This window comes from Pteropus medius, unplaced genomic scaffold, assembly GCF_902729225.1.
Source record: "Pteropus medius unplaced genomic scaffold, Ma_sr-lr_union100, whole genome shotgun sequence".
NCBI lineage: Eukaryota > Metazoa > Chordata > Mammalia > Chiroptera > Pteropodidae > Pteropus > Pteropus medius.
In genome coordinates, this window is record NW_024353909.1 from 1,060,517 (window position 1) to 1,087,574 (window position 27,058).

The window sequence follows — 27,058 nt, forward strand, 5'->3', positions numbered from 1 at the left end:
AAGATGCTATTTTCCACTTACCGGATTAGCAAAGATGAGTTTATAATACATAGTACTGGTGAGAACATGGGGAACAGGAATTTTCAGAGTGTTAGGTAAAAATGTAGATTCTTGCAACCTCTCTGGCCTTATCTACCAAAATCTTAAGTGTGCATTACCCTTTGACTTTTCTAGATATTTGTCCTACAGATATATTTGTATGTGCTTGCAACGGCTTAGGTAGCAGAATGTTTATTGCATCAATATTTGCAATAGCAAAATATTTAAAACATGATTCAAATGAGTTTCATTGGGAGAGTGGGTAAATAAATTTTGTGACATTCATTTTATGCAATTATTTTTTTTTAAGTTATTTATGTGCCAAGTAGACAAAAGACCTTCAAAATATGTTAAATGAAAGGGAAAGTCATGGCACATAACAGGTAGCATATAATTCTCTGCTTTAAAAAAGGGGGGAGAAAAAGCATGTACATATAAATGCTTGTAAACACCTAGAATATTTCTCACAATTAAGAATGATATCCTCTGAGAAGGGAAACTAGGAGTCTGGAGTAGAAGAGGGACTTATTTTTTCATATGTACTTTTTTGTATTATATTGCCTTTTCAAGATAGATAGGATATGGTTCCGTAGTGTAGCGGTTAGCATGTCTGCTTTACACACAGAAGGTCCTGGGTTCGCCTCCCAGTGGAGCCATGGTCCATGGTCCATGGCCATGCCATCCTGAACAAGCCTGATGACTGATCTTGGAAGCTTAAGCAGGGTCAGGCCTGATTAGTAATTGGATGGGAGACCACCTAGGAAGACCAGGCATAAATAATAATAAATAATTAAAAATAAATAAATAAAAAGATAGATAAGTAAGTAAATAGTAAGAACACAGGCTCTAGCATTTTTTTTAGCTGAGTAACCTGGGGAGGTTATTTAACCCTCTAATCCTGTTTCCACATCTGTAAAACAGGGCTAATAACTTCCTTTTGTATGACTGCCATAAAAATGAGATAATATATGGAATATACCTACTATAGTACCTGTCCCCAAAATAATAGCTTTTGAGGCAAAGAGCCAGACCAGAAGTAACTTCAGAAGTAGATGCAGACAAATTATGTGACCCCCGTGACCTGGTTACCAGATGATTACTAGGGCATCTTACTCTGAGTTTCTCTATTTTTTTGAAACCTGTTCCTTGCTAGTTCCAGCTCCCAAGACAGGAGGATTTTGGAGGATGTTAGGAGCTTCTGGGAGTAGGTGCTTTGGCCCGCTCCAAATTCCATGTTTGACCTTAAGGTTAGAGCACTGGATGTGAAAAAAGGGTGCGGCTGTGTCTACAGAGTCCTCTCTTGTTTCCCATCACAGAGTTGCAATTGAAAAAAAAATTATAGCGACCGGGGGAAGGGCATGGAAATGGAACTGTGGAGGAACATTTTCAAAGTAGTAATAAGGAAAGGCGTGATTGCTGAAGAAATAGACTCCTCAGTTTCATAAGATAGATGCCTCCTTCTGTGGATGTCAGCAGAGGGCTTCGTGGGAGCTAGAGAAGGAAATGCTGGTAATTGTGTTCCAGGAGCCACCGTATCTGAGCAGTACTATCTGTCTGTGGTCCTGGGGTCTGTGCTGTGCTTTTGGACTGAAGGGGTCTGGAATCTATACTTGAGCCCGATGCTAACAGGGAGCAGCAGCTCCAAAGACCAGTGTAGTGAAGGGTCAGAGGTGAGTGAGAAATCCAAAGAGAAGCCCATCTCAGTACAGCTGCCCCTCCCACTGTCTCCAGCCTGAGAAGGACATGCATTATCTTCTTAAGGGAGTGTATGAATTTCCTCACAGAACTCCTCAGATAGGAGAAAGCAGTTGGCTCTTTCTTGGAAATGTTAACATAGTAGACACATGGTCATGACTTTCTCTCTCGTACAGGTGCTGAGGGATGTCCTCAAGGATCTCTACCACCTGCTGAAGCACGTAGTGCATTTGGAGCCCGATGATGTGGCCAAGGTCCATGCCCAGCTAGCCTTGGAAGAGCTAGATGAAATAATGAGAAACTTCCTGTTCCCACCGCAGAAGCTGGAGAAAAAGATCATGGTCCTGCCATAGACCTAGCTGGCTCAAAGGACCCTGAGGAAGCAGAGAGAGACCAAGCAACCAGAGCAGTGCCCAAGCCTTCCAGCAGGTGGCCCCACTGCCTCTTTGATGCTGGCAATATGGCTGACCCTGGAGGTGGCTTTATGTCTCTGGTCATTTGTGTCTTCAGGCTGACCTTCCTAAAGCATCTATCTAGCCATCCTGCATCCACCCTAAAGTGTGTGCCATTAAAAGAAGATTTGAAATCTCATTAATCTGCCCTGTAGCATTTAGAGAAATATATCTACCTGATGGAAGTATATTTTTAACAGGAATGGTGGAATTTGGTTAATTGGCCATTTTTTTTCTTGCAACTTGAGTAGAAGAGGTTGACCAACTGTCTGTAACATGTTTTGATAGTCTTTTGTGGTGAGATTGTTCTTCCTTGTGATAATGAGCAGCAGCCAGAGCTAGTCATCCTTGTCTGCTCAAGAGGCATTTCAGAGTATGGAAATGCAGCTGGAGGTTGAGAGGGGAAGGAAATTGTTATTGAAACATGCAGAATGGAATAAAATTACCCTGGCTAGAAAGATAAACAGGTCTGAATCTGGTCCTCTGCTATCGAGGTGGAAAGCTATGGCTTTGAGAAGGATTTGATCTCCAGAAAAGAGAATCAAGCTGATTGCATCTTCCAGAGAAGAAGGGTAAGCCTTGTGTTTGTCTTCCCAGGCCATTTTCTTTCACCCTCTCTGCTACTGTTTGTACAGAGTTGTCCTGATTATAGAAGAAAAAGCCACAAACGTCTCAGATGAGAGTTTATATCCTGCATTCGGTCCTCTGCTTCTTTAGGAAGATGAATGCTTAGACAATGGGTTAGTACCATATGTGTGCTGGAAAGTGAGCTGCATATTGGTGACTTCATGCCAGGTTTATCTTTTGAAGTCACCTCAGATGTAGCACTGTGGACTCTTCTTTATTTATATGTTTTGGCCACCGAATTTTGGTTGCAGCTAAAAGAAGACTAAAAGGAGAAACTGCTGTTTCTGATAAGCCCTCTCTGTTGTCAACACTTTAGCAAGGCTGACCCAAAGCTCCTTGATCTGTCCTCGGCTTTGCAGGGCAAGGTACAGAATTTTATCCCCACTCTCTGTGGCGACCAGGCCCAGCGAAACCAAAACACGATTTCCCAAAACTCTCAGGTGACTGAGGGATCTGTATACAAGCATGCCCATTTGCCAGTTAACAATAGGCTATTTCTCTCTGTCCAGATTACAGACATGGTTCTTAGCTTAGAACCTTTGTGGTGAGCATCCTTTTAAAGAGGTCAACTTACAGACGGTTAGACATCACAAATTAGCTTAGTGAGCAAAAACTTAGAACAAAAGCAGTGAGATGTTTTTAAGGAATATTTTCAGTCAGCTAGGGTAGCTGGATTTATTTCTATTCTCCAAATCAAGGATGTCTAGAAAATCAGGACTGGAGCTTTCAAATTAGAGAAGAATCTCCTTTGGGCCAACTAGATATACACTTGTTTCTTGGCCTTCCTTTCACTAGACTCCGTATAACCCATTTCATATAATCAGATTGACCATGTCAGATGATTGGTTTAACTTACAACTTAATTTGCAATATATGCATTCCAGTTCTGAGGACACATTCTAACTGATCACCTTGATTAGACTAAGAAACTCTGTAGTCAGAGAACCTAGTCTCATAGGAAATGTCTCACGAAACATTCTGTTCTTTACAACTCCACTTATAAATTACCTCTTAATTTGACTTTGTGGCAAGTAGCCAAAGGCATCTGTTCTTTATTGATTTGGGATTCAGTTTCAGAGGAACCTTTTTTGACTTTGTTACTAAATTCAAGGGGGAAAATACCTTATTGCAACCCTCCTAAAGATGACCAAAATATGGAAAGTTTCTAAATGATCAAATAATTCTTCTAAGTGTGTGTGTGTGTGTGTGTGTGTGTGTGTGTGTGTGTGTGTGTGTGTCCGTCCGTGTCCATCTATCCATCCATCTCTGGGAAAGAGTATGAGAATTGAGAACACTAGGATAGTAAAAACACAAAACTGAGAAAATAAAGAAAAAGGCACAGAACTCCAGGGGCAGATGGCAGGAGCAATGGTGACACTTTCCTGCCCTGGCCTGTGAGGTGTCTGGCTCCTCATGATAACAGCACACTCATGCTTGCCTCCTACCTCTGCCTCTCCCTTCATCTCTCTCGCCGAAGTTCTTCTGGCCTTTTACCTTCAGTCTCCTCCATTGCCCAGTGGTCTGTCACCCAGACTCCCCTAGATCATTCGCCTGCTCTTTTACTTTCTTTCCCTTCCTGGTTTCTTCCTCTTCTTTCTAGGCCTGCTGTCCATGGCTCCCTTGGCCTACAGAAAATGGCCTTGTAGTAGGAGATGTGCAGGAAGTCCAAAGCTGTGGTTGCACCTGAACCCCCGGCTTTGTGCCCAAGAGTCAACCGCTTGCTAAGGTTAGACTTCCTGGACGTTCTGGAGAGTTTCCCTCTTTGCTGTGTTGTTCTTCCTCCCTGGCACAAACTTGCCCTTCAATGAGTCCTCTGTCATTTAGTTAGAAATCTCTTTCACTTTGCTCCTTATCATCTCTCCATACACATAATTTTTCTATATTTCCCAATATTCTTCTCCTTTCTTCATGCTTCTTCTCCATTCCTTTACTTTCCTATGGCTCTGCCCACCCATCCACATATAAGGGCTGAGGTGCCAGGGGCCAGAGGATAAGAAGCAAATCACAGACTACAGTGACAGCAATTTATTGAGCACATACTGTGCACCAGATATTACGCCAGCCACTGAGAACACAGCAGTGGACAAAACAGACAAAACCTTTACCCTCAGGGAAGCTGAATTTATAGTGGAAAGACACAGGCAACAAGATAAATAATAGAAGAGACAGAATGTCAAATGGGGTTAAATGCTATAGAGAAAAATAAAGTCAGGAAGGGGGTTGAGAAGTATATGAGGGCGGGAGCTGTAAGTTTAGGTAACTTCTCCAGAAAAGGCCTCACTGAGAAGTTGACATCTGAGTAACAATCAGGAGGTAAAGGAGCGACCATGAAGCTGTTTGGGCGAAGAGCGTTCTAGGCAGAGGGAACAGAAGTGCAAAGGCCCGGAGGTAAGAGTGTGCCTGGCAGGTCTGAGAAAGAGCCGGGAGACTAGTGTGGCTGGAGCAAAGTGAGCGAGAGGAAAGTGGAGAGGAGGAGGACAGGGACGGGATGTGCCCAATCACATCGAGCCCTCTGGACCACTCTGAGCAAGCGGGCAGCTGCAGACCTACTTCTTCCCGAAGCCCCTTCAGCTTGTTTTTGGAAAGTGCTTTGAGGCCAAGATGATAAATGCTGTAATGGGAAATACGTGTAACCAAAAGGAACTGCATATCTAGCCACATTTTTCGTCTCAATCAAAATGAAGCAGTGCACTCCATCTCTTTTCACTACCTCCTCTTCTCTGGCAACAGCAGTTTCTCCTCATTGGCCCAAGAAGAAAGAGAAAAGCAAATGTGTTGATTCACCTTAGGGCTACCCACTCTGCCCTGTCCCTTTGTCTGTGAGAGGGTGAGTGAATGGAGCATTGCCTGCCACCTGCCTGTGACTCTCACCAGCAGTCCGCTGCAGTGGAAGGATGGCTAAGATATCTGAAAGTTGATCTGTTGGTAGGAAAGGGTTGAGGGATGATTCATGTGACTTGTACAAAACCAGATTGGTCTTACACAGAAATCCAAAATCTCAGCTGGATTTTCAGTGGCAGGGGAGAGTTAGGACCGGGAGCTGAGTTCAGGGTGGGGGCTGTGAGAGGTAGCTACTATTCCTGGACCATGGAGGGTCTTCTTCCCCAGGCTTCGCCTGTTCAGCAGTCATGACCTCTGAATGCCCGCTGTATCCTCCAGCAAGTTCTGCAGCCACAGGCATTCTGCAGTCACATGCAGCAGCCTCACTGCAGTGCGCAGCACCCCTGACTTCCATGCGCCACTCTGCTTGGAACTGAGATGCTCCTTGGGGGTTGGGAAGTTGTCTTGAATATTGGCTGCTGCTCCCTCCTCTGCTGGCAGATCTCAGGGCTGTGCTCCACATGCCTCTGTACCTGGCAAGTGAGGAGGGAATGCAGACCCTCACATCAGCTTTGGAAGGGGCTATGCCTTCCAAAAGGAAGGTACTTAAAAGACCATCTCCTCTGGTCCCGCCTCCAGATGACCCTCTGCAGTCCCTGTGGGGCACAGAATAGCACGATCAGTTAGTCGCTCTGTTTCCCTTAGTCTGGAAAGTTGTTTTTCATCCATAAGCTTCTCTAATTCTCACAACATCGTGTATAAGGGAAGCAAGCTATTGTTATTCCCCTTTGGTAGGATTTGGCCCTGAGTCTCCTGGGTCCCAGGCAGACTCTTTTGAACATCCGAATACTGTGGAGTCTCTCTGCCCAAAATTAGTATAGAAACAACGGCCTTTCAAGTAGAGCCCAGTGCAAGAAGCACCCTCAGGGGCTCATATACACACGTGAGCCCCGGCATTTGAGTCCCATGACGAAGTCGGTTCCTCTCTGCTGACGCATGCTGAGGGTGCCTATCGGAACCCCTCTGCTGGCCTCTACTCTCTGAGAGTGTGAGGAGTAGAAGCCCTCAGGTATGGATGCCCTGACTGCATGTGTGTGCACGTGTGTTTTCTGATTACATATATTACATAATTATAACAAATTTAATAATACCAAAGAAAAATTCCCACTTCAGCTCCACTCCTACTCCAAGATCACCACTGACAAACATTCCCTCCAGATCTTTCTTTCCTTTTTTCACTCTTTTCCCAAATGAAGACATCACTGCTTTCAACAACAAAAACACGATTATGACCGTAAATAGTGTCATATATTTTTTTTCTTTTTTTTCTTTTTTTTTTTTAGTTATGTATACCTTGGAGATGGTCTCCTCTCAGTAGTTACAGATCCTTCTCTTTTGTGATGGTGGTATGTCTTCTGTTGCACAAGTGAGCTATAGCTGGTTTAAGCATTTGTTACTTGATGGTCAGTAGAGTTGTTTCTAATTTCCAATGATTCTAAAGTGATTCTTAAACATAACTCTTCATACGGAAGCATTCCTATAGGATATGTCCTAAGATGCTGGAATGCTGGATCAAAAGCTCTGAGCATTTTAAATGTTAGTATCAAAATGTTCACCAGAAAGTTTGTGCTGATCTACATTCCCCTATCCTCAGCTGACATTGCTTTAAAATCCATGAAATGCAGGTTCGGTCTCTACAGTGAAATGTTAACACCATTCTCTAAATAACTCAGGACTAGGAAGTCTTCAGGGACCGGAGTTTTCCATGTACCAAAACCACCAGTACGGGCACAGTAACATGCTTTGTAGGTACACTTACCAGCAGCCATATCCAGCTGAAAATACTAGTTGGTGGCTTACAAGTACTCACCCTGGAAAGAAATTCTGAACCCCTGCAAGCCCATTAACAAGAGCTTTTACCAGACTCTGGCCTCTGAGACTCTGTCCTGAGTGTTAGGGTATGCCTTCTCATGGAGGTTGGAGTGTCCCCAGGATAGTGAGCACAGGTCCCAAACCAGACTCAGGACGTAGGGTCCGATGGCCCCTCAAAGTATCAGATCAGTTCATCCTGTTAAACCTGGGTTGCACGATTGCAGTAGCTCTACATCATTGGATGTAATTATCAGTTAACACTATAAAGAGCTTATTCTGCGACATATATTCACTAAATCCTCACATTGGGCCTGTGAGGTAGGTATTATTAGTATCCCTATTTTACAGAAGGGAAAACTGAGACACACAAGAGACTAATTACTTGCTCTAGATTACATAGCTAGTGAGAAGTAGCCAAACCAGTATTTGGACTCAGGCAGTCTGGCTCCCAAGACTGGGCTTTTAGTCACTGTGCTTTGTTGCTACCCAACTGATACTAGATTTCTAACTAGTAAAAACAATATAAGTAGTTCCCCTGTGCTTGTTTAAATGGACAACTTATATCAAGTTAAACTTCAGCCCTGGTCCCCTCCAGATAGTGTCCTCGTATATCAAAACTCAACCTCAAACACCAGAATTTATTATATGTCTTATGTTTGACCTTGTAGTTCGCCCAGCAATTGGAGTTGAGATTGACTAGAGTTCCCTAGCCCACCTGCTCCTTTGACAGCTTTTGTAAATTGCTTATTGAAAGGCTTGTTCTTCTTTCTGGGGGTAGCTAAGATAGTAGACACCTAAGACTGCCTTTCTGGGAGTGGAGGAGGCAGAGAGCCACATTGTGTGCGTGTCATAGAAAATATAGCGATTCTTCCCATGAACTCCAGTCAGAGCCCAGAAATGTCCCCTTTTGTTTTTGTTTGTTATTGTTTTTGTTTGTTTTATCCTGTCATCCTCTATAAGCAGGGTTTCAGTTCTCAGATTTCATATTCAGAATGATAACAATAGATAATTTTAAACTTATTTCTTGCATATATTCTTCACATATATAAATTAATAGCTCTGTTCCATACCACTCCTTGAGAGAAAAAAATGAGACTGGAATTAATGGCCCTCGTTTACAGAAGGAAAAATAAAGTTCATAGAGGTTAAGATCTTACAAATGAGTAGAGTAGGAAAAAAGGGGAGATGTGAGTGCACTTGTCCAGAGTCTCTATAACTTGAACAAACTACCCCCTACCCCCCACGCACAAATACAACCTTTATCAGATCGCTTACCACTTTCAGATCTTCAAAACCTATGGTGACTATATCAATCCTAGAGAAGGCCCATCCTGAAAATAAGCCATCTCCACTAAAAGAATAGTAGCGCTGATGCTTCAAAGAGCTAGGGTGGGTTGAGTACCCTCCACTCTCCAAAGAAACTGTTAGGAGTGTTGTTCAGAGACTGCAAAGAACAAGGCTCTAGCATCAGCCGTGTGGATATTTCTATGTGGCCAAAGCCAGGACCACGGGAGAGATAGTCATGGGAACCCCATGCCCCCAAAGAGAGCCCCTCATGCCCACTACCCTAACCTATCCTTTGAGTAGGAAAAGCCCCCAAAGAGCAAACATTCTGTCGTTTAGAAAACAAAAGCTAATCCAAGTCATTTGTGGCATCTCTGTCCTACCACTGGCAAGGGCTAGCTGGTTTTTCTCCACTTCTCCTGGACAAAGCGCCTTTGCCAACGAAAAGATTGTATCCAATTCCAGCTAGATTACAAAGGTCTGCGGACTGACCCGGCCCGTGTACTCCTGTCCACCTCAGTGTTTCTCCTGGGCTCTCCCTCCTAATTTTCAGTTCAATCAGCATCTTTTCTCCTTTTTTTCCTTCTGGCTCCTTATTAAGTTTTTAAGGTCAGTTAATTCAAACAGATGTGGCAGGGACGGCACTAGAGGAAGATGGATAGACACTCATATACTCGAGAGCTCACCTCCTGGATTGGCTGGCTCTCTGCTGTCCCCCCCAGTGCCAAAAATGCATTTGCAAATCTCAGCTGAGATGAATCCTCAAGATGTGTTTTCTGTGCTGGATACATAATAGAATCGCCCCCTAGGGAGTTTTAAAAAAAATACCCGGAAACACAACTCAAGCCTGGGGCTCACCCCCAGTGATTCTGACTAAATTGACCCGGGATAGGGTCCGGGCATTAGTGTTTTTTAAAAAAGTTCCCCAGGTTTTAAAAGTCTAATGTGCAGCAGCCAGACATGAGAACCACTGCGTTAGCTTACCAGGTGAGAAAAGAAGGTGTGTATGTGTTGGGGGAAGAGGGGTCCTAACAACAACAACAGAAAAATCTGATAGTAGAACATACTTTGGGGGCATCCCTGCCCACGAAAGAGCTGATAAGAACTCCCCCTACCTTTGGCTCTTCTATAATTGCTTTTATGGAGGATCCAGCTTTGGACCTCCTTTGGGGCAGTGACTAACAATGTCTTTTAATCAAGAAAAAAGACATAAAGCTGAAGCACCAGCACATTTAGGAACTGTGGTTGATGTTATTGTAACAAGAGCCAAATGAATTGGAACAAGGTTACCTTAAGCGATTTGTTCCCCTGACTATGGACTGGGATTGTGTTACATTAAGGTTTGAGAAAGTGTGTGCACACCTGTGTAATGATGACAGTTATGTGCTCTGCGGGAGTGGACATGCACACGGGTACTTGTTCAGGGCTAGGTTTTCAACATCCGGAAGAGACAACCTCTCCCTGGGGCTCCCTCGGGCAGCAGTCTTGGGAATGCCTTTTTCAGGGTACTCCTAGAGCCCACATGTATGTGCACCTCCCTCTTTTACCCAGGATCACTGTGATCCCAGCTGAGGGGGTAAGTACGGATTGACACCAGTTGGGGTGCGCCAGGCAAATCATGTTCCCTGGCTATGTTGCCAAGAGGAAGGGGATCTTTTTTCTAATTCGCTCAAAGGTGCTAGATGAGCTAACAGAGCTCTACATACTCCCCCACTTCCCTTCAGAATTCTCTCGAAGGAACAGTGGAAGGGATTTAAATAAAGTAAATTACATGAGTTTCGACTACCACTGATCTTATCTTGTATCCTGGCCTTCCCAACTTTACTTTCTTTGTAGACTGAAGTTGCCAAACCTTTTTCACATGAACACATGTATGAATGAGGCTCCACCCTCCTCCAGCCCCAGCTTAGAAGGAAATTCTGTGAACTCACAAGTCATATAATTTCAAAATACCTTTTCATTACAAAATTATTATATTTATTAATAGAAAATTCGGAGACTATAGAGAAAAAGGCAAAGAGAAAATAATCCATTGTTCCATCACCCAAACAAATCTGATCTTAATATCAGGATGAATTTCGCCTTTTAATTCGTAGAATTTAAAAGCAAATGTAAATGTAGTCAGACATAACCATTTTGTACTCTGCCTTTTTTTTACTAAACATTGCGTTATAAATGTTTTTGCATATTCCTACATTCTCTTTGTGAACATAATTTTTAGTAGCTGCATAATATTCCATCAAGAAGGTTGAATGTTGCCTGGATTTTTTTTTTTTTTGCATTTGCCTAGGGGAGGGAGAGAAAGGAAAGATGGCTGGGAAGAACTTTTTCTGTTCAGGATTCCGAGAAAAGCATCTCCAGGTCTGGTTTGATATTCGGTTATCGTTATGGTGTGCCCTCTTAACCCTAAACTTTGGGCCAGCATAAAAGAAGCTGGTCCCTTAGTAGGGGCTGCCTGCCGCGCTGTGACCAGAGCAGGGGCTCCTTATTTTGAAATGAAGATGATTCTTCCACCCAAGGGGGTGGGGCGGGGTGGGGACTGTGCAGTTAAAATCTCACCATTGTAACTGCAAGGACAGAAAAGTCCTTACACTTGCTTCTTCAAACATAGCCCCTAGAAATGGGACTGATTACGGAGTACTTGTCAGTAAGAGGGCAAAGTTATGAAAGGATAACTTTGTTTGGTAGTAGCTGCCTTGCTATAGTCAAGGCACACGCTTTCCACTTTGAATTATGTATTAACTAGTATTGCAGATTAAGCTGCCTTGAAGAGAAAGCTCTATTTAGTCAGCTGGGGGACATAACCTGCTTCTCTTTGGAGACCAGTTTAAGTTCACCTTCCTGAGCTTCAAGAGGTTTTGATTGTGGCCAGCCCAGGGGAAGTTGATGGGAGGAAGCCTGGACCGACAGGGGGAGAACTGATAGCTCGGCTGCCATCCCCCATTCTGCCTTGCTTCACTAGAAGCTGTGGGCTGGATGCCATGGAGTAGCACTAAAGGGTGAGGTCAGAGGGTGAGGGGTCAGCCTATGGAGCTAAAATATCCCTTCTCCCCTCCCCTGCCCAGTCACTCACTAGGAGATGAGCAGAGCAGAACAACATCTGGTTGCTGGCAGGGTTGTCCTGCAGCTTCAAGCACCAGTGATGACAAGATAGATTGAATGGTGGACTCGTATTGGTGCAAGGTATTCGAAAGGTGGAAGGTGGAATCTTTGTGGAGCTGTCAGCTTCCATTACCTCAAACCCTCTGAAGCTTTGAGAATGGCCCTTTCAGCTTTCCAAACTGTAGGAGTCTCTTTCTCTTGACTCCACCTCTACCCTCACTTGTCTGCCCCCACCTCCACTGCCTGCCCCACCTCTACATCCTAAAGGCAGCACCACTGTCTTCTCATCCCTCTGTTGTGGCTTATCTGCCTCCTGACAAGTTTCCTATACCCCATTCCTGGTCCTTACCCCAACATAACACCAGCTCGGCTGTCTCTGAACAATACTTTGACCACCTTGCTCAGACATCTTCAGAAGTTCTTCACCTATCGGATAAAATCTGAACTCATTCATGGCCTTTCAGAATCTGTCCCTAGCATCTTCCTCAGCAGCTAGAATTTCTCTCAGGCACCTCTTAAAAAGCGAATTCTCTAGTGAAAACTTCTTGTTTTATCCAAGCCTCTCATCACTGTGCTTTGAAACACAGCTCACCCATTTCTCTACCCACTCTTGTTTTTAAGCTATTTTTCTCATCTAGAATGCTTACCTTTCTATGCAGTCAGCTCAAGTTCATGAAACTGCCCAGCCCATTCTAGTTCATGAAGATCTCTTTCCTGAAATCCTCAAACTCTTTTAGTTGGATTCTCTCATCAACATGTATAAACTGCCTTGTATGGTGACTTAATTGTTCAAGTGTATTTGTCCTCAAATCGGGTGACCATCTGGATAGCAGGGACCAGCCTTAGAATTCCTAGGGTCGGACCGTTCTCTGCTCAGAGCAGGTCTTCAGTATTTGTTATGAATGAATGTTGAAATGAAGCACAAATCTTCTATGACTGAGCCAAGTAGGGGAGTGGTGTGGGCATTTGACAGCTGCCTGAAACCCCGAGTGCCTCATCCAGCAATATTCAAAAAATTGAATTCATGTTTTAAAATGATTGGGGCGAAATGAATCTCTCATATTCTAAACCTCATAGTGGCAAGCAGTAGTAGTGAGAGAGTAGAGAGTGGTGAGAGAGAGATACAGTTGAGTTTATTTATATTGATATATAGGTGTGTGTGTGTATATATATATATATATATATATATATATATATATACACACACAATACATATATATGTATATGAAGAATTAGTTGAGTTTATTCTATATAACATGATATATATGTGTGTAGTATATATATATATACATATATACATATCACAAGGCTCACACATATATGCATGTGCAGTATACAGAACAAACCTGTAGGCAGAACAAAGTTGCAGGGGGATCTTTAAGGAAATTATATATATATATATATATATATGTATATAGAACAATTTATATACATATATGAATGGAAGTACTGGGTAGGATCCATGAAATTATATATATATATACACACATATACACATATATATATATGCATGCATATGCATATATATATAATTTCCTTAAAGATCCCCCTACCCAACTCCTTCTGCAGAGATGAATGCAAATAGGGTACTGCCACCCGGATGTTAATCACAGGCAGACACCTCCCACCCCCTGCATATACGACACAAAGGTAAAGACTCTCCTAGCTGCCTAACAGCACCAGGTTGCTGGCCCTGCAGACCAGAAAAAAAGAACTTGCTCCCTCGGGCAAGCCAATTGGTACAGGCAGAGTATTTTCTCATGATGTTGCATATGAACCCACTGTCCTAAAATACAGGACATTTTAATTGTCTAGTGAGGTTGTGCTCTACCACCTATAAAACTCCCTAGAGCCAGCTAAATGAGATAGGCAATAAGCCTGTGGGACAAAGTTGGAACCTTCAAAATTAACTAGGCATGAGATGCTCCTGGAGCAGCCCCAGGCAACTTGCACCCAAGAAGTCACACTGCTGACCTCATCTTTCCGAACTGGCTGCTCTGTCCCTTACCCTTCTGGACAGGTCAATTAAGCAGCCAGTTGGCTGGATATAACTCACACGTTTTGCCTGGCCTGTGGAGTGTTTTTGTTTCTTTGACATTTGAATTAGCTTCCAGCGCTTAAAAATTAGGAGAGTTTACATAAAAATCTGGATTTCTGGCTTCTCTTGACAACAGAACACCTGGCCATGCTGGGCCCTTCCTCTCACAGGGACATCTCCTTTAAATGGGATGTTCATCAAACAGAGACTTATGGACGTGGACAATAGACTAGTAGTTACCAAAGGAGAGGGGGAGGAGGAAGGAGATGGGGTAAAGGGGGTCAAATATATGGTGACAGAAAGAAATCTAACTATGGGAGGTGAACACGCCATGTAAATATATATATGCCTTACTGTTAAAGTGCACAGCTGAAACTTATTGTATTTCATTAACCAATGTCACCACAAAAAATAAATTAATTTTAATAAATACAGATAGATAGATAGATAGATAAATGGGGTGTTCACTCCCCAGCAGGCTGAGGCACTCATGTTTGTCTCTTCTAGCCCCTGCTTATTTCCCCTAAGTCTAAAATGTAGATTGCAAATTTGGATGGAGGTAAGATCAGATAGCTAATCTCTGGTAACTCCAGGCTCTGTGGTGCCTTTGGATGTGGAGGGTGTGGCCCAGGGCTCTAGGAGACCGATAATGCAGTCAAGACAAGACATTTGTCATTAATACTGATCTCTGAACTTCCTGTCACCCAAGTGTCACATCCAGGAGGGATGGGCATATAGAATCCACAGCATCGGCAAACTGATGCCATTCTGGTTGAGATTAACTGGAGCTAACCTTTACTGAGCACTTAATCTCAGCCAATCTATTCGATCCTTGTAACAACCCTGTAAAGGAGATACTCCAGCCCATTTCTGGGATGAAGATACTGAGGCTGGTGCCACATAGCTGGTGGTAGAACTGGGTGTCTGCCTCCAGAGACCTCCTCTTAACCAGGGACTTCTCTCTCTACCTGTGCATTATTAGCTCTTATTAGGGTCAATCTGAAGTTCAAAACACATCACCATTGTGAATTCAATATTATTTTTAAAAAGCACATAATAATGTTTAAATGATGTAGCACATTAGTGTTGATTTTTCTCAAGCAAAAGCATGAAATAATTTGAATTCTGTAATGTAGGCTGGGAGTGGTGGAGTAGGGGTCTTTGCTTACCTAGTAGAGACAGAAATTACCAGAGTGAGGGTGGGTAGGCAAGTCCCTGAGCCCCTAAGGCTTCTGAGAGGAGCAGCTTGTAGACTGCAAATCAGGTTTCTGTAAATTTGTGCCTGCTTGGAAAGAAATGATAGAATTATCTCAGGTGTGCTTGGAGGACATGTAAATTCATTTTTTACTAGTCTGTATAATGTAAAATTTTTCCGAGGTTGAGAAACTCAGTGCATTCAGCTGGTTCTAAACTTCCTTCCTCTACTAACAACTTACCGCCTCTCCCCAACCCCACCCCACCTCACCTAAGTCTCCGCAGTCAGCCCTCAGGGACCGGGAAACCACTGGCAATAAGGTCAGTTGGGAATTTAGGAGGTCGTGGGTGCCGGAAATAAAGGTGTAAAAAGGGGGAGGAAGAATTGGTTTTGGCTTTAAGACACTGGAACTTTCAAGGTTTCTGAAAGACCATTTGCAGCTTTTGCAAACAGCCTTAAAGTCATCAGCGCCCCATTGCGGAATTCGGAGCTAAGCTTGTCATAATTGCTAACACCTTCTTTGACCAGTCTTTTATATTTGACAATTATTCTCTTCTGCGTCCCTTTTTGCCGGCAGGAAGGTTCTGCTGTCTTGGTTTTCAGGCAGTACCCTATAAGCAAACAGCCCCTTCGCGTGCAGAAGTCTGGGGACGATTTCTACCCGCTCGCCCACTTTGCAGGGTGAGTAGATTTCCAGGCTTAGAAATGGCGGGGGGGCGGGGCACGGAGAGTGACAATTTTGGAAGGCCCTTTGGGTTATTCTGAAAGTTAACGATTCAGGTTCTAGGTTCAGCAAAATGACCGCCTCCCTCTGGGCAGCTGGCCTGGGGGCGAGCGCAGAGGAGCTCGGCCTTTGGCCGGGTTGGGGGAATCCAGTTAACCAAGGCGCGGAGACTGCGAGTTCCTGCGAACAGGAGGAGCCGCGTCCACGCGGAACCCGGCGTCCCGCCGAACGCTGGCCGCGTGGAGCTCCCTCCGCCCGAGCTGGGAAGGGGGTGCTCCCTTGCTGCCCTCGGGGGAGCCCTCCCACTCTATCCAACTTTCCCGGCCCCAGGGCCGGAGGAGGGCGCCTCTCCCGGCTCGGTACTTAAATGCGGCTCCGCGAGGCCGGCGCTCGTCAGTCAGCGCGGCGGCGGCGGCGGCGGTGCACCCGGGAGCGAGGCGCGGCGGCGGCGAGGAGTGGGAGGAGGGGCATGGAGCCGCCGCGGGCCTGCTGAGCACCGGAGCGCGGGCAGCGGGCGGCACGGTGAGCCCGGGCCCGGCCGGCAGCTTCGGAGAGGCGGGCCATGTGGGGGTTGCGCAGAGGACGCGGGCGCGCAGTGCTCCAGGGATGCCCCGCTGACCCCAACCCGCTCCCTGGGCCGTGCGGGCGCCGCGTCCAGTGCCGGGAGGCGGGCCGAGGGCTGCGGCATCTCTAGGCTTGCCAGCGGCAGGTCCTGCAGCCCCCTTCCCACTGACCCCTCCTCCCTTTCTTCCTCCATCCTCTCCTCCAGTCTCTCCTCCCTTCCTCCCTTGCGGCTCCTGTTTTGTGAATGGATTAGGAGGCGGACGGTCGTGAGGGGCACAAGGCAGGCTAGCGACTCTCCCTCCCCCACGCCCGCCAGCGGGTTCGCACCTGTCCTGCCACCAAGATGCTCAGCGCCCAGGTTCCTGCGGGTCAGCTGGGCCACGGCCGCACGTATCCGCGAGCCTGGGCTCCCCTTCCCTTTCTGGCACGGAGGGGTTGGGAGGGCGGCCGGGAGCGAAGGAGAAAGCCCCCGCCCCGCTCATAAGTTTCCATTTCGCTGCGGGTGGGCCCGGCAGCAGGGCACACCTGTCAGCTGGAGAGGCTGCAGACTGGGCAGCCCCGCAAAGTTTCGGGGACAGATTGGCGGTGTGCGTCTTTGGTTGGGGGTTTTCTTCCGTCGTCTGTGTGTGTGTGTGGGGGGGCGGTCTTAGGGATCGCCCCTAACCCGGTGCCCTTGAAGCCGGGTGCGCATTAGCCTACAGGGGCCGAATCCCTTCTGAGCGAGTGGGGCGAGGATGAGAGGCGGTCTGGGCTCCCCTCCGCTGGCTTGAGGTGACACGGCCTCCTATCTGGGCAAGAGCACCTCAGCCAGAGCCCGCACCAGCGCTTAATTGTTCGTGAGGTCAACGGCTGCGGGACTTTCTTGGTCTTGGGTGGGGTAGGGAGTGACGGGTTAGTGCCTCCAATTCCTGCGCGGGGTGTAGCGGTCCGGCCCGGGAAAGGAGGGGGCCGGTGACATGGAGGTTGTCGCCTTTGTCTTCAGACACACTTTACCAAGGTGACTGGGGCCCTGGAGAAATGAGCGGGGCATGGCCGGATTGATTCCTCGGGTTTTCCGTTCTTTCCCGGCTGGGTCGTGGGAAACCGGCACGTGGGTGTGGCCGGTACCGCCTTCGCTAGAAGCCGAGGCTCAGGCGGGGGTGAGAAGCGTGGCGAGTGCATTCATGGTAGCATTAACCTGGTGGGCACCGCCTCCTGCACCGCACAGAGGCGGGGCGGCAGCGCTCGGCAGGTTGCTGGGCTGGCCTCGGTGCCTCTTCCCCTTCCCCAGATTGCAAGTGGGCAGTGGTGCCCGCAGCGCCCCCTGAACATGTAATCTTTGGAGGGGGACGGGGGCGCTCCTGGGCCGTGGGTGCAGGGTCTGGGGGCTCCTGGGCCGCAGACGCGTGCCAGGAGCGGGGGAAGCCAGGGAGGGCTGGGAGTCCTGCGGAGGAAGCACACGGCAGGCTCCTCGGGATGGCGGGGCAGAGCGCCCGGCGGCTGTGCTTCCCAGAGAGGAGAGGCTGCCAACAGCACTTTCCAGACTGAAGCTGCTAGAATAGTGCTGGTGCCTGAATCTCAGGCTGATTTAGGCAGTGACTGCATGTTCCCCTGGCAAGGTGTGTTTGTGTTGGAGTGGGTCAGGGGTCGCTTTCAGTAAAACCTAGAGTTGGAGCAGGCTTGAAAGTGAGACCTCATTGCAGGTGGTGGGTGGTGGTAAGGGTCTTCTCTAGATCAGGCATTCCTCCCCCTCCACAAACAGCCTTCCCACTTGGATAGTCCGTCGCCGCTGGAAATGCTTCCATTTCCAGGGAAATGATTCACCTGAGACCTGTGGAGCAAGAAACCATTAGAACCCCAGGTTAGAGGAGGTACCAAGGATCAGAGAACTTGGGCAAGGTCAGGGAGCCACGAGGTGGTAGAGCCATGTCTCAAGCACAAGTCTTCTGGCACCTAGTCCTAGGCTCTTTTCAGTAAAATACAGCTGTTTCCAACAGGGCTACTGCCCTGACTCAGTTGCAAATGAAATCTGGCAGCATTTGCAGGAGTGGCTGGGCAGGGGGATGAGCAGAGATTCCATGCGGGCACTAGGACCAAGTGGATGGAGCTTCCCAGGCAGCTGCAGTGTGGCTGCAGTTCCCTCTGGTGCCCTGAGCACTGGGCTTCCAGGAGAGCTGTCCACACCCCAGCTCTCATTTCCTCTTCTTTCTCTTGTCTGCCTTCCCCAGTTGCTTTCCCTTTCTTTCCGGCCTCTCGAGTAAATGAGAAATAGGTGAGAAAGCAGAGAACACAGGGAAACTTTCCCTTACTGGTTTTGCTGTTTCAAGAAAGGAAAGCTGTTTCCTTTTTTCCCCTGACACCTCTTTGTTTCCTGTTGTTTCTTTGCTTTTCCTCCCCTACTTTTTTCATGGGCTTCATTGGTGGCTGTGCTTTACTGGCAAATATTCCCCTCCCAGAGTGCAATCCCTTAGTGGGCACAGGCACAGCGCTGCCTCCCTGCTGGTCCTCTTCCCCCTGTCCCCTCCTGTGCTCAGGGGTGCCTCAGGCTCACCTCTTCTGATGCTTGCCTATAAGGTTTTGGGTCAGGCAGATCCCAGTTCTGCCATCCACCAGCTAGGTATCATGTAGCTCTTTTTGGCTTTGGTTTGTCTAATGATTAATTATAAATGCTACTTTAAGTGCTTTATATATATAACCCATTTAACCCTCAAAGAGGCTACAATAGTGCTTCAATCACATTTTACAGATGAATTAACTAAGGGACAGAAAGAACATAGTCACACAGATAGTAAATGGCAGGGCTGGGATTTGAACCCCTGTAGTCTGGCTTCTGAGTCTACAGTTTTACTCATGCTCAGTAGTAGAAATGGTTTTTATTGGTGAGTCATTTCCCGTTCTGGGCCAGGCCCAGAGAACATGTCCCTACTCCCACTGATGGGAGATGCTGCCTCCTGCCTGACCCCACATCTCCCGCTTTCTCTTACCAGATGCCGGTGCAGCTGACAACAGCCCTGCGTGTGGTGGGCACCAGCCTGTTTGCCCTGGCAGTGCTGGGTGGCATTCTGGCAGCTTACGTGACAGGCTACCAGTTCATCCATACAGAAAAGCACTACCTGTCCTTTGGCCTGTACGGAGCCATTCTGGGCCTGCACCTGCTCATCCAGAGCCTATTTGCCTTTCTGGAGCACCGACACATGAGGCAGGCAGGCCGGCCACTGAAGCTGCCCTACCCGCAGCGGCGCTCAGTGGCACTCTGCATCGCTGCATACCAGGAGGACCCCGACTACTTGCGCAAGTGTCTGCGCTCAGCCCAGCGCATCGCCTTCCCCAACCTCAAGGTGGTCATGGTGGTGGACGGCAATCGCCAGGAGGACTCCTACATGCTGGACATCTTCCATGAGGTGCTAGGTGGCACCGAGCAAGCTGGTTTCTTTGTGTGGCGCAGCAACTTCCATGAAGCGGGTGAGGGTGAGACGGAGGCTAGCCTGCAGGAGGGCATGGACCGTGTGCGGGATGTGGTGCAGGCCAGCACCTTCTCATGCATCATGCAGAAGTGGGGAGGCAAGCGAGAGGTCATGTACACAGCCTTCAAGGCCCTCGGCGATTCGGTGGACTATATTCAGGTAAGGGTGCTTCCCTGCGAGTATGTGGACATATGGACATGTCTGGCCAGCAGTGCACACCATCCTCTAGGAGTTTCAGGTCCAGTTCAGATCCCTTGCGTCGTGTAACATCCCTCCAATGCACTTAAGAAGGCAACAGGCATAATGTTTCTGAACGGCAGTCCTGGGATCAAAAAGACCTGGGTCTGCTGTTACTCAGCTCTGTGACTTTGGGCAGATCTCTGAACTCGTGTCCTAATAATAATAATAGCAAACCAATGTATAGCATTTACTTCATACCAGGCACTATTGTAGGCACTTCATATATATTAGTTCTTTTAACCTTTATAATCTCCACTCATAGAAGGTGAACCTGAAGCACCAAGAGCCTAAGTAATTTGCCTAACGTCAGTCAGCAGTAAGGTGCAAAGCCAGGATTTGAGCCCAGTCTGTCTGTCCTGCATCTGTTCTTATCCACTGTGCAGTACTGCCTGGCCATTGGCAACATGGGATGAGCCTCTTCATAGAGAAGTGTGGTGAAGAGCAAAAGACATCACGCTTGAAAGCACTCAAATATTGTTTTAGTTATAGGCCAAAAAGTCCTACTCTTCCCAATATTCATGTTTGGGAGGTGGAGGCACTCAGGTGTGAATCATCCTGCAGCTTGATTCTGCAGCAGTCTTGGCAGGGCCAGGACCCTGAACAGACCCTGCCTAGTTTCCAGGCAAAGGGGCCATTGACACTAGCCTAGAAATTTTATTAGATTGAAAAGGTTAGTATAGCTGCAGTTTTCAAGTAACAAAACCAAAGAGAATTGATTAAAGCTTCACACACTTCCGTACCAAATAAAAACTGACACCCAGGACCCCAGATTTCTGGTCCGGCATCCATACAGTCCGTTCCCATTTCTGCCCTACTCTGTACTTGCCAGAGAGATTTGCTCATGGCTTGAATGAGGAGGTAGCCCACCTGTGTACTAACTCAGTCTTGCTGGCAGCATGTTGAGTACTCCAATATTTAAATTTTCTATACTGTACCTACCTAAAATTAGCTCACCAGGTTTTTTGTTTCAGGCTTTTTTGAAAGTTGCATCCTTGCATGAGAGTTGGTATTTACTTTTTTCTGTCTTCCTAGGTCCGAGGACCTCCTCAGCATTGTAGGGAGGCATGGAAGGCAGTTCTTGATTATGTAGTTTCACTTAGGGTCAAAGGGCCTTTGAATCTTTCCTGGGGAATGAGGTTTAGAAAAAGCCCTTGAGCCCTGGCACATGCTTAGGCCACAGTGACTTTGTCATCCATTCCCTTGAAGCATGGGATCCTCCAAAACCTGTTCTGCTACACATCTTCCTTTCCCGAGCATTTCCTGTGTGTGTGTTCTGGTGGATCAGCAACCAGGCTCACATACCTGAGCCAACCTTTCTCGTAGGGCTATGGGATCACTGCCTGGGGCAGCCCTGGTGGATTTCAGCTTATCGTTCAATCACCTTGCTGAGGGTGTGCTTTGTAGGAGATAACTCTGCCCCAGGCAGGGGGGAACCTAGGCAGCTAAGAGCTCTAACTTCCCTAAGTCTGCCCAGCTAGGAAGACCTCTCTGGAGTGAAGGAAGCTGAGCAGCATGAAGAATGGGTTGGGGTCAGGGGAGTAAGTAGCCGTGAGACCAGCAGCACCTGGGAAGTTTGGCTTGTAAGCTGAGGAAGCTCTAGGAGTCTGGCGCTGAGCCTCTTTGGGACCTTCCCAGCCTGAGCCAGAATGTGTTGGTGGGGAGGTAGGAGGGAGCAGGTGTGATGCTCTGCCTGGTTCCCCATCAGCCTTCTGCTGCTTGTCTTTGGCCACACGGAGAGAGAAAGCTGGGTAGGGTTGGAGTGTAGGGGGCAGCCCCTTCCTGCAGGCTAATGCACTCTCACTCAGCACCTTCAGTAAAAGGATCTGCAGCTTTTCTAGAACAGAGTTTGGGTCATCTGTGGATACTGTTCTTTGCTGTCAGGGGTCAGGAAACCAATTCCCCTGCTCTATGGTTATCTGGGCCTTTTGTACCATCTCAGTAATTTTCCAGAAAACAGACAAGAAGTTAGCCACAACGGTAAGTGTGCATAGCCCAGGTTCAACTAATATTGGGGCTACCTGTTAGAATCAGACCATGAGCCTCTTTAGGAAAGAAGGGCTGGCAGCCATATTGGCGGGGGAGGGGGGACAGGACCTGTGACTGGGTAGATACAGCCTCCACTTGGACCATGGATCACCTAAGAGGCCAGAGGCTGAAATAGGGTTAATAATATAATGTCATTAATAATCCTAAGGGATAGCTTTGGGCAATAGCCTCTGGCAAGAGCCATTTCTTGGTCTTCCCGAGTGTTCGCTAGCCCTTCTAGGCACTGTGCCTGTCATCTGATTTCAATGACTTGTTCCTTCTTTCTTCCCAAAGACCCAGAAGAACATCTTGAGATCATTTCTCAGGAAACTGGCTCCATAGGGGCTAAAGACTTGTCCAGCACTAAACACTTCTCCCTTTCCGGGCTGGGCACTGACAATCTCCTGAGTCTCTCTCTCCACCTGGTGGCTGTCAAGCCTGGTATCTGAACTCTCCTTTTCCTTACTTTCCCTTGTTATTCATTTCACACCTATTTGGCATAGATTTCTTTACTAGTGGCTGGAAGTGAATTATATGAAAGAGAGTTATATCCCTCAGACAGTGAGTGGCCTGGTGAGTAGGGACAGGTCTGAGGTCAAAATGGGCTGACCGTGTATTCCCTCTACAGGTGTGTGACTCTGACACGGTACTGGATCCAGCCTGCACCATCGAGATGCTTCGAGTCCTAGAGGAGGACCCCCAAGTAGGGGGAGTCGGGGGAGATGTCCAAGTAAGAACTAACTAAAGATTCCTGGGGGTGGGGGTCTGGACTTTGTTTCCTAATCCAATTGGATGTGCATGGAAAATGGGCATCTTGACTTCCTAATATTTTTGTCGGGAGGGTGGTCCTCTTTGACAGTTTCATTGGTATCAAAGGGCTCGCTTGCTACCCAACCCCTTTCTTGCTCTTTTTCAACCTGAGGGGGAAATATTAATTAGCAGGTATGTAGAGAGCCTATGCTGCTGGGAGGAGCACAGTATTTGGAGGCCATTATCTAGGAGGATGCTTCCTTTTTGGCTGATAGTGCAGCAAGCAACTCCAAAGTTAAACCCTTGAGAAGCCCTTGCTCTTAGGTAAGTTGCACTCAAGAGCCCTGGGCAGTGCAGTCAGAATAAGGGGCCATATCTTCTTCCAGAAGGTACTGCTGGCAACATACCAGGTCTCCCAAGCAGCTTTCCAACTGAAGGGTCAGGACAGATGGCTGGGGTATTGCTTTGCATCTTTCTCAAGGCCTTCTCTCTGCCACTGCTACAGGCTGCCTCCTGAGACTGAAGGTGGCTTTGACTGCTAGACTGACTTTACAGGGACAATCAATACAGATGACACAGTGGAGAGTTGAGGAAGGTGACTGGGTGTGGTTGGCTCCTTTGAGCCTCAGGTTTCCCAGCTCTGGCTGGGCAAGGAATGATGGTTAGGAATTTGAGCAATGGGCTACAGAACTCAGGGTAGGGAGGCCTATGGTCTCTGTTGTCTATCTCCTGGGGCTCATGGCTTCAGGCGAGGAGGCCCAGCATCTATGGTTCCCTTGCAGATACTCAACAAGTATGATTCATGGATCTCCTTCCTGAGCAGTGTGCGGTACTGGATGGCCTTCAACGTGGAGAGGGCCTGCCAGTCCTACTTTGGCTGTGTGCAGTGTATCAGTGGGCCCTTGGGCATGTACCGCAACAGCCTCCTCCAGCAATTCCTGGAAGATTGGTACCATCAGAAGTTCCTAGGCAGCAAGTGCAGCTTTGGGGATGACCGGCACCTCACCAACCGAGTCCTGAGCCTTGGCTACAGGACTAAGTATACAGCGCGCTCCAAGTGCCTCACAGAGACCCCCACCAAGTACCTCCGGTGGCTCAACCAGCAGACCCGCTGGAGCAAGTCTTACTTCCGGGAGTGGCTCTACAACTCTTTGTGGTTCCATAAGCACCACCTCTGGATGACCTATGAATCAGTGGTCACAGGTTTCTTCCCCTTCTTCCTCATCGCCACAGTCATACAGCTTTTCTACCGTGGCCGCATCTGGAACATTCTCCTCTTCCTGCTGACGGTGCAGCTGGTGGGCATTATCAAGGCTACCTATGCCTGCTTCCTTCGGGGCAATGCAGAGATGATCTTCATGTCCCTCTACTCCCTTCTCTATATGTCCAGCCTCCTGCCAGCCAAGATCTTTGCCATTGCTACCATCAACAAGTCCGGCTGGGGCACCTCTGGCCGAAAAACCATTGTGGTGAACTTCATTGGCCTCATTCCCGTGTCCATCTGGGTGGCAGTCCTGCTTGGGGGACTGGCATACACAGCTTATTGTCAGGATCTGTTCAGTGAGACAGAGCTAGCCTTCCTCGTCTCTGGGGCTATCCTGTATGGTTGCTATTGGGTGGCCCTCCTCATGCTCTATCTAGCCATTATCGCTCGGCGATGTGGGAAGAAGCCAGAGCAGTATAGCTTAGCTTTTGCTGAGGTGTGACACAGCCCTCAAGCAGAGCGGGAAAAGTGCAATGGGTAAGGGAGGGAAGGGGAATGGAAGAGAAAAGATGGGGTGGGAGGGAGGAGGGAATGCTGTTTTAGTTTTTAATGGTCCAAAGGACAAATCTGAAGTGTAAAGAATGGTGACTGTTATGTGTCCTGGGGCAATTCTGCTTAGAGGCAACGCTGATTCCAGCTCAGGGGGACGAAGACTTGTTTTCAGGCTGCCTGTCCACTGCATGGCGGCCTCTGAGAAAGATTCCACTTCCTGCCCCAGGATCCACAGGGAACTCAGAAGTATGCTAAACGAAACAATAAGTTAATTCAGTGGCAACTTTTGATAGGTAAGTGAGCAATGCTAGCTTGTGGGAAGGGGTTCTCTTAGCCACCTGAACACAACCAGAGGTGGGAGGAGAAGTTCTGAGTGATCTGGGCCAGGTAGTGATGTCTCCCCCCTTAATCCAGTTATCAATGCAATAAGATTGTGCCTGAGATAAAGGCCCAGAAGCCTGATCTCTGGGCATTAGAAAACAGGGTCCAAGAATGGTGCTTTATTGATGTACCCCATTCTACACCTTCACATCCCAAGGATGAGCCAAACTAGCAGGGAGTTAGCATTGAACTGCTCTTAAGTGTGTGTGTATATGTATGTTAAGAAGGACTTTGCCAGGAGGAACAAAGATCGTGGTGGTGCTAAAGGCCATGAGCCATACAGAGGCCTTGGGCTGAATGTATTCCACCTGGGAATTGCCCACTTGTCTGTGATCTGTGCTGGGGAGGTAAAATGTTTTGGTCACCTACCAGGAAGATTAAGCTTCAACATGCTTGGAAAGGATGTGAGGGCTATTTCAACCTGTGTACTCCTAAATTACTCTCTCAAATTCAGGTGAGCCTTAAGGCAGCCTTCTCACTTCACTTTCTTCAAGATGATGTAGTCATCTCTTCTGTCCTCCCCAGTGGGTTAGCCACCTCTGTAAAAGGCAAACCTGCCCTCAGCCCATCCGGGGAAAAACTATTAGGAGCCTCTGACCAAATTGGCTACCATCTTGGAACTGCTTGGGACAGAGTCCCTGGCAGCTGGGGTAGCATGTGACTTTCAGGCTGCAGTTCTTGACAATCATCTTTAATAGAAAGCTTTTCAGAGTTCCCTAAGTAAACCCTCAAATCCAAGTTCGTCATCTTTGAGACTGTCCATTCTCCTCAGTGGCTTCTCCAAGGAGTTCTTACAGTCAAGTCACTACTGCATTTGCTTCTTTCCAGAAACCAAACTAGAAGATGGAATTGGTTCCTAAATCCTAAGGTTCTTGCTTCTCTCAGGCCTCTTGGGGCTGTTTTATTTCCTTCTGCTTTTTGGAGGAGAATGAGAGGCAGCCATTTTCTAGAGATCTCCAATCCATGTTTCCAGCTCTTGGGTGTGAAACCTGGGATCTTGACTAAGCCTTTGACTTAAGGGTTGCTTGCTCATGAACTCTTCTCTCCAAACATCCATCCTCAGAGGGTAAGGCTAACCCCTCAGAACCAGCGCTAAGGTAGAGAAGAGTCGAGGGGCAAGCCTCTAGTGTGCCCAGGTGCTTCCTACAAAGGAACACAGTGTGCTCTGAGCCACAGACTAGCAAACCCTGGTGCTTTCCTTCATCTCCCACGAACTCAAGGGTTTTCCAAGTGCGGCTAACATTACCACATCACACAGACCTCGAGTTTCTAAGACTGCTGGTTGCTGTCGGGCCCAATCCACGAAGGCTGGGAAGAGGCAGCAGGCATTTGCTAAGGGCAGTTGTTCCAGGCTCTTCTGTGTTTTTGCTGGCCAAGAAGTAAACTATTTTGAGCACTACAATGGAGGAAATCCGGTCAGCCAACTGCAGAGCTCAGACTTCACTAAGGGCTTGTTTTTCTTCAGTTTTTACTTGAACATTAATATAGAATGGACACCCAGATGGAAAATTCTTGGCTGTCCTACCAACAGCTCTGCCTTGCACTGTGGTTATCAACTTTCCTCAGATCAAGAGTAGGCAGGTACAAGTAGTGGGCTCACAACGTTTGACCTCGACTGGTTCTTCTAAGTTATTCTGTACATTTTTTCAGCAGTGAAACCAAACTGGGTCTTCAGCTTTATCCCGTCTCTTGCAAGGGAAGAGCCTTTATACAACTGGACACATTTTGGTTTTTCCTCATTAAGAATTTTAACTGTCTTTTGTATTATTTCTACAATGATTTGTAAACATATTTATTTTTACCTTTTTTTTAACTTTTCAGGTCAAAGTTTTTATACTGCACTTATTTGTCAAAATAAAGATTCTCACATAATGCTGGTATTTGAGCTACTTCCTCCCTCTTTGTACTTAATGAAAGCTAGCTCTTTATTCGTTTTAAAAGAGGCACTTGCGCTAGAAATAGTTAATTCCAGTGGAACCCAGAAGCAGGATAAGTTGTCACAGCTGCCTCTGGACCTAGGGAATACAGTAGGCCTACCTTAACAACTGTAC

The 27,058-nt window shown here is 47.3% G+C and overlaps 2 protein-coding genes across 4 annotated transcripts in view; both read left to right on the forward strand.

Annotated features, from left to right (window-relative positions):
* TANGO6 (transport and golgi organization 6 homolog) overlaps window positions 1–2,650 on the forward strand; it is a 128,613-nt gene extending 125,963 nt beyond the window's left edge. The window contains exon 18 of the mRNA XM_039851783.1: window positions 1,911–2,650. Within this exon, the coding sequence (XP_039707717.1) occupies window positions 1,911–2,087 (177 nt within the window). The 3' untranslated portion in view covers window positions 2,088–2,650. The remainder of the gene's footprint in view (window positions 1–1,910) is intronic.
* On the forward strand, window positions 2,623–26,887 carry HAS3 (hyaluronan synthase 3). 3 transcript variants are annotated; one of them, XM_039851789.1, is made up of 5 exons: window positions 15,391–15,444; window positions 15,702–15,805; window positions 19,379–20,014; window positions 22,749–22,850; window positions 23,653–26,887. In XM_039851789.1, exons 3-5 carry the CDS (start codon window positions 19,379–19,381, stop codon window positions 24,574–24,576), a joined length of 1,662 nt encoding a protein of 553 aa, XP_039707723.1. In that variant the 5' UTR covers window positions 15,391–15,444; window positions 15,702–15,805; the 3' UTR covers window positions 24,577–26,887. The 3 variants fall into 3 exon arrangements, with proteins under 3 accessions (XP_039707724.1, XP_039707723.1, XP_039707722.1); XM_039851790.1 differs by lacking the exons at window positions 15,391–15,444; window positions 15,702–15,805 and adding an exon at window positions 2,623–2,758; XM_039851788.1 differs by lacking the exons at window positions 15,391–15,444; window positions 15,702–15,805 and adding an exon at window positions 16,249–16,370.
* Window positions 26,888–27,058: the final 171 nt, after the last annotated feature.